Raw genomic sequence first — 12294 nt, 5'->3', positions numbered from 1 at the left:
TAAAGATGAGAAAACATTTATTTTATGACCTGATGGATAGCTTAAGCTATAATAATACATCAGAATGTATTTATTGATTAATTAATAATCAGTATAATAATTTCACTAATAATGAATAATCTGAATCTGTAAAGTAACTAAAAGTATCAAATAAATGTAGTGGAGTAAAAATATATATATTTTCCCAGAAGTATAAAGTAGTATACAATTACAATACTCAAGTACAGTATCTAAAAATGACAGTACAGTACTTAAGTCAATGTACTTAGTTACTTTACACCACTTCATTTAATAAACCAACTAGCATGGTGCTTCAAAGACAAGATGAAACTCTAAATCACATTAAAAAGTCAGGGTTTGACCCACTTAACCTCTCAACAAAAACATGGGGCAACTACCCTAATATTCATACGGTATGAATTAGCATTTCTAATTCGCTTCCTCTTAAATCTCTTTTTCAACTTCTCCCTTTTCCCATTAACCATAAAATAGTGAGCGGGCAGTCTTTAACCCTTTGAGGATGTGAATAATTTTTGGAGCAGACACTGAAAAACAATTCCTGCAACAGAACTGGTTAGCAATTCTGCTGCCAACAGTAATAAATTAGTTTTTCATTATGGCTGAAAATGGAAGCGCCTGTCCTCTCTGTCTCGACATACTGTGTGCTTTGTGATATGTTTTTTTATCTAAGGCATTTTTTACCACGGGGCATTTCACAGCCAGGGAACACTCTCCATCTGTAGCCATCCATAATTAATAATTCCCTTCCCTTATTCCACTCAGCAATACCACTCTGGACAGAGAAACTGCTGTTGTTTTCTTCGCTTCAAAACATTCAACACAAAGTAAAGATTTCTGTGCAAATCTCCATCCTTTATCAGAATCAGAAATTCTTTATATAGACATCAGATAGGAAACAGAGGTTTGTTATATCATCGTCCTTCCTGTTTTTTGGATGTTAGCTAACACAAGAAATGCTGTCCAGCTCAAGGTGAAGGTTTGAGTGTAGGTGTGAATAACTATGCACATATGCAGGTTATTCAATGACAGCAGAACACACAAAGATAAATTGATTTTGCTCAGGAATGCTGTAAAGGAAATGTAAGATTATTTTTTAGCAAAGCACTGTGACTGACAGACAAAAACTCAAATCCCTTTCAACTTAATCTGGTAAATAAACTTGATAAAGACTGAACAACTGAAGTTATTCAGCTCCGGTTAAGACAACCTGCTTCTAAAATGTTTATTATTTAGGCTCATGTTTGTTGGTATCCTTCCGCTGTGGCTGATTGCAAAAGGGGTAACCAAATCAATAACTCATCACTTAGCCTTTGTCTGCAGACCTATCGTGTCAGTGTACAGGACAGGTTCAACAAAGAGCTGAGAAGGGGGGGGTTGAATGGGACAGATGTAGACATTAAAGCCCCCATGGGATCTTTGTGAAGGAGAAGAAATTAACATTTTGAAGGCTACATGTGGATAGCTTGGCATAGTGCCCTTTCACCTTCTACATTTAAAGACAGGAAAATTACTCTTACTCTTAAATTACATATCGCTAAACCCCCCACCCCAAACAGTGATTGTTCAATCATAGCTTAGCAGCCTTAGGCTAACCAGGCTTCGCATGCTAGTGTTTTTGCACATAAAGCTGAAGTAAGGGTGAAGCTGAAGTAAGGGTGATGCTTGTACCAAAACCAAAAACACAACATCAAAAATGTAAGGAATCAATTTAAGGGTGTTAGCATGTCTGGCTAACTAGCTTACTACCTACAAAAGCTAAAGTTAGCAGCTCTGTACTGCCCAAAACTGTACCCAAAATAATGTAAATTTATCAAACTTATTGGTTAGTCCTCATCCTAAAAGCTTGTGTGCTTATCCAAGTATGTTTCTCTATAATACGCTAAGCATCCAAACAAGGTTATAATGGTGTGATTTTACATTTTTCTTTGTCATACTTAATAATAATAATACTAGGACAAACTAGCGCTACACTTTCAATACAATCACAACACTGCTCCTTTATTTCCATATCTTCTTACATGGATCACCAACTGATGAGGGTGCAAAATTTTCTTTTGGGACCTGTTAGCTGTAGCCACTTTTAGCACAATTTCATGTATTCATAAAGCTAGTTAACTACAGCAAGTAACATCTAGTGCTAGTTACAGATTCAACTTTAATGTCATTATACAGAGTGCAGTTACAGAGCTAATGAAATGCAGTTAGCATCCAACCAGAAATTCAGAAATGAATGTTTAATACAGATATGTGCAGGAAGTACTATAGTTTAAATGTGCTATATCTTAGTACAGTGGAGTCGCAATATACAAATTTTATAAAGATAACATAAACTAAAATTAAATGAATAAATCAAATTAAACGTAGGCAGTATTACTGTAAACCGCATTAGAGAGGGGGTTTTAGCCAATTCTGTGGTCTGGTCGCTGCCACACCAACCACTGGTCTCTGCCACACCGACCACTGGTCGCTACCACTAGGGGCGCTAAAGATATTGGTCGCTGCCACACCAACCACTGGTCTCTGCCACACCGACCACTGGTCGCTACCACTAGGGGCGCTAAAGATACTGGTCACTGCCACACCGACCACTGGTCGCTACCACTAGGGGCGCTAAAGATACTGGTCGCTGCCACACAGACCACTGGTCGCTGCCACACAGACCACTGGTCGCTGCCTTGCTGCCCCACGAACCACTGGTCGCTGCCTTGCTGCCAGGCTGCCAGGCTGCCACACAGACCACTGGTCGCTACCACAGTCTCTAAGGGAAGGCTCCTTCCCTTCACAAACTGTATTAAAAAAGGTCAGTTTCAAGTTTGTATACAGTCTATGGTCCCAATGAAGACCTAAAGTGACCTTAGATCATTTAAATTATCTCAACTGGCAGATGATACAATTTTTTTTTTGTCTAATAGAGAGGAATGGATCAAAGCAAGTTTCTACTGTATCAGGCTTAAGAATGAACTTGAACATATCTGTTTATTATTTACATTAAAAAGATAAACAGACTTAAATGAGCATACTTTCCTAATAAACTACCTTACGCTGTGCACCGCATGACTGACAGGATGGCTGCACTTCTCCACCATCAGCCACTATCGTGCTCACAGTTTTGAACAAACTGGTTAAGGCTGCGACCAGCAAACATGAAACTAGAATTAGACTCTGTATTGACTGCTGCTTATGTTTAGCATTATTGGCTTTTTGATGCATCCTCCGATTAGTACAGCGCTACATATGATAATATGCTTGCTATAGTGTGCCGGCGGCCATCAGTGCGTAAAATAATAACACTTAAATATTATACCTACCATAAAGGGCAAAATTGCATCTCTCCTTGAGCAATAGTCTTTGGTGGCATTTTTCACGCTATTGAAACTCAAACTTTGTTGCAATATCGCAGACATCAGGGGCAAGTAGTGGACTGCTGTGTGTGTGTTTGTGCGTGTGGGCATGAGATGAGGCTCCACACTGCTGCCACACTGGTCGGTGTGACGTCGCTGCCACACTGACCACTGGTTGCAGTTGGTTATATCTACTGTAATACATCTTTATCATAATTCTTTGTTAAAATATTATGTATTATGCCTATTCTTATTGTTGCACTATATATTGCAGTTTGTGTGGTTATACCTACAGTAATAGCCTACATCTATCTATCTTTAATCCCTGCCTATAACAAGGCCTGTGTTATCACCTGTGAATGAAAGTGTGTGTGTGTGTGTACATCTTTCTATATCACAATACTTTGTAAAATATACTCTATTATATCTTATTGATGCACTGTAGGCTTACAGTATATTGCAGTTTGTGTGGTTGTAGCCAATCTACAGTAGGCTAATACATCTATCTAGATCACAATACTTTGATAAATATAGCCTACAATATTATCGATTATGCCTATATTCTTATTGGTGCACTGTATATTGCAATTTGTGTGGTTAACCTGCAGTAATAAATCTCTCTATCTTTGGTTCTTGCCTACAAGAAGAAGGCCAGTGTTGTCACCTGTGAAGGAAAGTGTGGTGACCACTTGTTGGTTGAATCCAAGCTAGACTGATTTTAACAATAAGAATATAGTTAATCAAAAATTAGTAGGCTATATTTAACAAAGTATTATGATCTAGATATATTTGTTACTGTAGATAGGCTATAACCACACAAACCGCAATATGTAGTGCAACAATAAGAGTAGGCATAATCGATAACATAGTATATTTAACAAAGAATTATGATAAAGATGTATTACATAGTAGATACAACCAACTGCAACCAGTGGTCAGTGTGGCAGCGACCACTATCTTCAGTGCCCCTAGTGGCAGCGACCACAACAACCAGTGTGGCAGCGAGGAGTGGTCTGTGTGGCAGCAAACCAGGACTGTGGAGCCTCGTCTCATGCCCTCTCTCGCCAAATTAAAAGATCAAGTCAACCATGCGAATAAAATACTATCTACTCATTTCCAGGCCATTTTATCAACTTAGTTAGCCATTTAACTTTGGAAAGTATTGTTTAAGGTTTCAAAACTTAAAACCTCCAGACCTCAATTTTTTATGTTGCATAGGGTATCTTTCCCTAAATAATGACATTTGTTCCTCCAAATGAAATGAAATAAGATCTTATCTAATTCTTTCTATAATTCAGTAGGCATTTCAGGGGATAAGGATACATAGATATGGATATTCCCTCAGTATTAGATAGTAGAACTCTACCATTCAGTGAAAGATGCCTCATCCACCACATGTTGAACCTTTTTCATTATTTGTTTAATCACAGGGCTGAAGTTTAGGTTATTGCAGAGTTTTTCATTCTTATCACACCCAGGTAAGTAACTGGGTTCTTCACAGGGATACCATTAACTTCTGATAGTTCACATTCACAAGTGGTAGCCTAATAAACAGATTTGTTCAAGTTCATTCTTAAGCCAGATACAGTAGAAAATTGCTTTGATCCATTCCTCTCTATTAGACAAAAAAAAATTTGTATCATCTGTCAATGATCTAAGGTCACTTTAGGTTTACTTTGGGACCATAGACTGTATACAAACTTGAAACTGACCTTTTTTAATACAGCCACAGTTTGTGTGACAAGGAACAGAAAGGAGCCTTCCCTTAGAGACTGTGGTAGCGACCAGTGGTCTGTGTGGCAGCCTGGCTGCAAGGCAGCGACCAGTGGTCTGTGTGGCAGCGACCAGTATCTTTAACGCCCCTAGTGGTAGCAACCAGTGGTCTGTGTGGCAGAGACCAGTATCTTTAGCGCCCCTAGTGATAGCGACCAGTGGTCTGTGTGGCAGAGACCAGTATCTTTAGCGCCCCTAGTGGTAGCGACCAGTGGTCTGTGTGGCAGAGACCAGTATCTTTAGCGCCCCTAGTGGTAGCGACCAGTGGTCTGTGTGGCAGAGACCAGTATCTTTAGCGCCCCTAGTGGTAGCGACCAGTGGTCGGTGTGGCAGTGACCAGTATCTTTAGCGCCCCTAGTGGTAGCGACCAGTGGTCTGTGTGGCAGAGACCAGTATCTTTAGCGCCCCTAGTGGTAGCGACCAGTGGTCTGTGTGGCAGAGACCAGTATCTTTAGCGCCCCTAGTGATAGCGACCAGTGGTCTGTGTGGCAGTGACCAGTATCTTTAGCGCCCCTAGTGATAGCGACCAGTGGTCTGTGTGGCAGAGACCAGTATCTTTAGCGCCCCTAGTGGTAGCGACCAGTGGTCTGTGTGGCAGAGACCAGTATCTTTAGCGCCCCTAGTGATAGCGACCAGTGGTCTGTGTGGCAGTGACCAGTATCTTTAGCGCCCCTAGTGGTAGCGACCAGTGGTCTGTGTGGCAGAGACCAGTATCTTTAGCGCCCCTAGTGGTAGCGACCAGTGGTCTGTGTGGCAGAGACCAGTATCTTTAGCGCCCCTAGTGGTAGCGACCAGTGGTCTGTGTGGCAGAGACCAGTATCTTTAGCGCCCCTAGTGGTAGCAACCAGTGGTCTGTGTGGCAGAGACCAGTATCTTTAGCGCCCCTAGTGGTAGCGACCAGTGGTCTGTGTGGCAGAGACCAGTATCTTTAGCGCCCCTAGTGGTAGCGACCAGTGGTCTGTGTGGCATTGACCAGTATCTTTAGCGCCCCTAGTGGTAGCGACCAGTGGTCTGTGTGGCAGAGACCAGACCACAGAATTGGCTACAACCCCTGCTGCCGCATTATGTGTCATGTGACAATGAAAAGTAACTACAACAGTATCTAAGGGAGGTCAATTGGTTAATGAAGCCAAGAGATGAAACTGACTGTGAAAAAAAAAAACATCACTCCTTCAACAGTAATTAAGTTTAAATGAGGGCTCTCACCTGTGTAGTCCTCAAAGCACTCGCAGGTGTAGCCTCCCTCTCTGCTGCGACAAACACCGTGGGCTCCGCAGGGTTTCGAGTAGCAGAGGTCAATCTCCGTCTCACAGTAGTCTCCTGTGAAGCCGGTGGGACAGCGGCAGCGCAGCCCAGCGATGGGGTGGATGGGCCTGAACAGGATGGTATCTGATGCAACAAACGGCGCCAGGCTGTCGAACTTCAGTACGGACACACACTTCATGTAGTTCTCACATGGCTCACGAAGGCAGATATTGTCGTCAAAGGGAAGAACTTCCTGGGAGGAAATCTTAGCTAGAAGGCTGCGGTTCAAGTACAGCCTCTCCTGGAGTTCCTCCGAGCCAAAAAACTCTCCCCCTCCACTTTCAACCCCTCTCCCAAGCCTGTCCACTGCCTGGCTGAGACTTCCAGGCCGCTGGTGTCCCTCCCCCAACACAGGCACCGCCACAGAGAGGCTGACATTGAGGATGCGAGCGCTGACGTCCGTGTCGTCTTGGATGTTGAAGATGACGACATCTTCGGGGGCGGCAGACAGGACGCGGGCCACACCGTCGAGGAACTGGGCCAGCAGCAAGGAGAGGAAGTGTTCCTGGGAGGTGTTGGCCAGCCGCAACGTGATACTGTTGGACAGCATCTCATCTGTGATGATGGTGACTTGGAGAAGACACTGGGCTGACACTGAGTGGACACCATCTGAAAAAGACCAGAGGAAAAGAGTCATTAACCTCAGACTAAAAGAAACTTTCATTTATATTTTGGACCTGGTGATTGGGTTGGATGAAGATCCTGGATGTAACCTTATGTTGTCGCTTGATGTATATTGTCCTGTGAGATTTAAGGAGGGGTTTTGTTTTTACATATTTGAATCATATTTTTAATCATAATCTTAATCTTAATTATGTTCAAGTCTGTGTGTGTTCCATGTTTCACCAGCTGCAAGACAAATTCCCCCTCAGGGACAATAAAGTTGAGAAAAACTTTCAACCAAATCACATGGGCTTCATCAATTATCATGGAGACAGATCTGTTAACATCAGAGCTTTGTGGCAGTCATGATTTCATCCACAGCATGTATATAAGCTGCTGAAGGCTGGGTGATCTGGTTGAAAGCTGGTTGAAAGCTACTTTCTGATGTAAATGTTTTAAAAAATGCTCATGAATATATACTTTTTTTGCCTAAATAATTTACAAAACAGCCGTAAAGCAATAAATACTGTGTTTGTTCGGATAAATACACAAATTGGTTGCTCTAGTGAGTATTTACAGGTCATATGTGGGACCAACTCAAAATAAATTACATTACCCATGTTCATGTTAATGGAGTGGCTCAGTAATGGACATATCTGCATGGATGAAGGCTTGCCACCTTCAACTAAACCTCTCTAAGTCTGAACTCTTGGTCATTCCAGCCAAGCAATCTATCCACCATAACATCAAACTACAAATTGACTCCTCAACCATCACTCTAACCAAGGTGGTGAGAAACTTGGGTGTCATGACTGATGACCAGCTGTCCTTTTCAGACCATGTTGCTGCTGTCTCTCGGTCGGCCACTTTGCTCTATACAACATCAGAAAAATCAGGCCCTACCTCAATATGCCACCCAGCTTCTGGTACAGGCCATGGTTGCCTTGACTATTGCAATGCCCTCCTAGCAGATCTTCCAGCTTGTGCAGTGAAAACCTTACAAATGATCCAGAACACAGCAGCGCGTCTGGTTTTTGATCAGCACAAAAGGATGCATGTCACTCTATTGCTCTGTGAACTCCACTGGCTACCCATGGCTTCCAGAATCAGATTCAAGTCACTAATGCTTGCATACAGAGTGACTACTGGGTCTGCACCCATCTACCTAAACTCCATAATACAAGTTTACATTCCTTCTCAGCTACTACGCTCCTCCAATGAACGCCGCCTGGCTCTGCCATCCCTTCACAGAAAGCAATCCCAGTCCCACCTGTTCGCATCTGTGACACCACGATGGTGGAACGAGCTACCACAAGCCATCAGAGCAGGGGCGTCCCTCTCTAACTTCAAGAAGCTCTTGAAAGCTCATCTCTTCCGAGAACACTTCCTCTTATTACACCCCTAACTCCTAACATCTAACATGCACTTCCTGTGCTCTTCTTCTTCTATCCCCTTATAATTATCTTGTATTGATTGCACTTTTTGTTAACTCTAACTTCTTTCCCTAGGTGTTTACCCCATTGATGCGATATGTGCTACTGGCCCTTACTAGTATTTATTGCTGCTTTTATTAATATGTATTGTCAGTTGTAGATTTCGTGCTGTATTTGATGCTCTGTTGATGATTGTATGTTGTTCCTCAAATGTAAGTCGCTTTGGATAAAAGCATCTGCCAAATGAGTAAATGTAAATGAAAATGTGTATTTTGGACAACAGTCTATGGCACAGAGGAATAACATATCAACATATCATATTTAGATACACAAACAAAAATTGTTAATGGATAGAATACATTCTTGCTTTAGGTCTTTTCATGGGATTTGTTGATGGAATTTTAGCATCACCAGACTTATCCTTTACATGACAAGATGTTTTCATCCTTCAAACATTTTCATATGATTTTGTATTACAAGATGAGATGATAACATTGAGTCCAACGAAAACCAAAGTCAGCAGCGACTGGAGCATCAGCACATGCTGCTACCACAGGAAGAGCAGGACAGATGCATGTACTTGCACAGTGGAGGATCTATGCAACAGCGGCTCCTGTAACACGGGGTTCAGGTATTCGCAGTAGATACACATGTAGACAACATGCTTGTTACTGTAAACGCAAAACCAGCTGATAAAAAAGGACTTAAAAGCACAAACAGTATATAATGGACACTTTTTTACTCATTTTCTGCTCAGACAAGAGTTTTTTTTGTTTCTTATGTGCCAGGACAGATAATAGACGTATGCCAAGACTAAGACAGAACAAGTGTATGTTGTCTTTCAATACATTCCAAGTTTCTAATCAGCTATTTCACGCCTGTATTCACAACTCCCTCTTTGTTTTCTTTGTCCGGAAGCGGAGATGCTACTTCATTATACATGCCATACTGAAAGCCTTAAGTCTCAACGGTTACAGCATTTCTCAGTTCAGCAGATCTCTTGTCTTTTATCTGGTTGTTTCGATAGCAGATCCTGTTAATGTTTTATCTTCTATACATTCAATTATTTGGCGTTGACTGTAGGCATGTAGTGTTTTGTCTGCTATTATACAAAAGGTCTTGACTGTACAATACATTAATTCCCGTGTGAGGCCTTTATTTATATGTAGATGTTGCTGTTGGTGAATGAAATGTAAATGAATATTACATTATGTTGCCTTGCACGACAAACATACTTAGATATGTACCCCACTTACACTGACCTATGACTTTGTGAAGCTTATTTTCTTGCTTGTTTTTCTATTATAACCACATTTACAATAAAGGAAAACTGCTTATCAGCTGAAAGTCACTGCCAGGAGCAGTCGGAGCCCGGCTCACTGAGGAGTAAAATTATAATGAAAACAGACCTAAACCATCCAATCACAAAGAACACAAAGGGCAGTTCTGTATGTTGCTAACAAGCACAACGCCTATGGATCTGAGTCAGTTAAAACTTCAAGGTAGCCCTAAATCCAGAGAAAGTCTGCAACAAATTTAACCTACAATTGAACAACTACAATTTAACCTGGATTATTCAGCGCTCTGCCCTGTGATAAGGAGTCAAAGTCATCCCATACTCGTGCATGTTTTGTGTAATTTGTGTATGTTATGTAACTGTAATTTTATTTCATGTAAACCGCTGCTACTTCAACACTGAAATTTCCCTTCAGAGATGAATAAAGTACGTATCTATCTATATACAATAAACTATTTGGCCTGCATCTGTCTAAGATTGTGTTTCTCATTACTTGAAATCATATCCCAATTTATTTCAGATCCAGTGGAAGAATATTCCTTAAAAATTTGTAACCAGTTTAGATTAGATGGAGTAATCATACTTTATCTCATCGTCTGTGGATGGAGCTTTGGGGGGGGGGGCACAACCCCTGAGTGTGTTGAGCACTGAGCAATGGCAACTGCTTATTAATATCACTTTTCATTTGCAAGAGAAAGATTTTGTCATTTTGTTTTCTTAAAGTTACAAAGTCTCAATTTAAGGTCACAGAGGGAGACCACTATCATTTTGTCTCTCTCACCGCTGGCTGGCAGGTTTCTGTTGCCTCAGAGCAAACACAGAACGGGCTTCATCAAATGAAATGTGTCATGAAAACAAGCCCCGACCTCTCCCTCCAAAATAGTCAATGGAACACTTTGTTTTTTTGGGCGTCTGGACTCCTGCCAGAGAGCAGAACCTGCGAGTTGAACTCACACAAACAAACAGCGCTGCCCAAAGTTACCAGATCCCTGTTTTGGCACTGGGCGAGTTTAAACACACAGTGCCAAGGGAGGTGGGAGGAAAGGGAGGAGGAGGAGGGGGGGAGGGGGGGTCATAGAGGAAGTGAGACAGAGAAGCATGTTTGACACGGCTTTAATCCTTCTGCTTTCAGTCAAGCGCTTCCAGCACTGTAATAATACGGGGCCTTAGCAGAGGAAGTGGGGGAAAAAATCAAAGGACAGAGACAAGCAGGGTCGTTCCTCCAATTCACACTTTACTGTAAACACACACACACACACACACACACACCTGTGTACACAAGAAAACACTTGCATAGTATAAGAGGAGAGAACTGGGAGCCACGACAAAGGCACAACCTCTACAGCCTCTACACTTTCCAAGGACACATTTAAGAAATCAGCATATAGCTAGTTTTGTCCAACCAAAATTCCTTAAACCCAAAGATATTCACTTTGATGTCATAAAAGAATTTTAGAAAATGCAAATACTGACATTTGAGAAGGTGGAAAGATTTTACATATTATTTACAAACATATTATCGCTTAAAAAATGTACCTAAACTTTCAGTAAACTGACTAATTACTTAATTGACTATAATTTGGCTTTAATTTTATTGTTAGAACAAAGACTTTGTGGACTTTGGGTTCACATTTCACGAATCGTCACACAGATTTAAACATCATGACCTCAAGATGTTTATAGTCTTCAACAGTCACAGCAAGAAAAACATTGCAGCTACAAACACACACACACACCCTGACATAAAACAACCTTATTCAAAAGAGGGAAGTTCTACATGCTGTTACAACCTATCAGTGGAAATGTATTATGACTCCAGGTTTTAGACAGAGGAGTATTTCAAGTGCCAAGCCTCATGGGAAACAAACATTAAGAGCTGTACAGTAAAGCGGTGGTGTTATTACACTTTCACAGTTTTCAACATTTTACTTAAGACACTGAAATCCTTTCTAACCTGACAGAAACTACCAAACAACAATCTAATTTCTCCCTCATCCAGTGCTTTCTCCATTATATATGATACTCTGCGGCAACAGTAGCCAGAAAAAAACACCGCTCTCAGTAAACAGTGGATCTTAAAGGTTAGGCCACGTATAAGGACAGACATCGCCTTAATTATGTCCTTTGCCAATTCACATTCTTGGATGGGAGCTCGGGCAGAGGTCCAGACGTAGACGCAGCGCTGGGAAACTGAGCGCGAGGAGAATCTCCTCTGAAAGGAACCACACCATCCTTCAAAGAGGTCATTCTCCATGGAAGGATCCTCTGCTCAGGACTGGAGGGTAAGCGGGCGTTTTGGGCCAAAAAGGAGAAAAACAGGGATGCTTAGTTGGCAATGAGACGAGGTGCCAGGTCTGAAGTGTGACGCTGCTTTCAGCCCAGAGCTCGACCCCCTCTGGGCCTCAGGGGTGCCAGGAATGCTCTCAGCTAGGAAGTGGCGCCAGGGAAAACATTAAACACACACTGTGCCTGCAAGACTACCAAGGTTGTGTACAGCATTGTGTGTTTGTGTGCGAGGGTG

At 41.8% G+C, this 12294-nt stretch overlaps 1 protein-coding gene across 3 annotated transcripts in view; it reads right to left on the bottom strand.

The window, feature by feature from the left end:
• The window catches only part of celsr2 (cadherin, EGF LAG seven-pass G-type receptor 2), a 71523-nt gene that overhangs the window by 41333 nt on the left and 17896 nt on the right, over window positions 1-12294 (bottom strand). For all 3 annotated transcript variants that reach the window (XM_038696766.1, XM_038696767.1, XM_038696768.1), the window contains exon 2: window positions 6342-7049. In XM_038696766.1, the coding sequence (XP_038552694.1) occupies window positions 6342-7049 (708 nt within the window). The remainder of the gene's footprint in view (window positions 1-6341; window positions 7050-12294) is intronic.

Source organism: Micropterus salmoides, unplaced genomic scaffold (assembly GCF_014851395.1).
Source record: "Micropterus salmoides isolate LMB-PRFRI ecotype aquatic unplaced genomic scaffold, ASM1485139v1 Ms_hic_scaffold_4, whole genome shotgun sequence".
NCBI lineage: Eukaryota > Metazoa > Chordata > Actinopteri > Centrarchiformes > Centrarchidae > Micropterus > Micropterus salmoides.
Note: the sequence above shows the minus strand (reverse complement) of the source record. Positions and strands in the feature narration are given on the sequence as shown.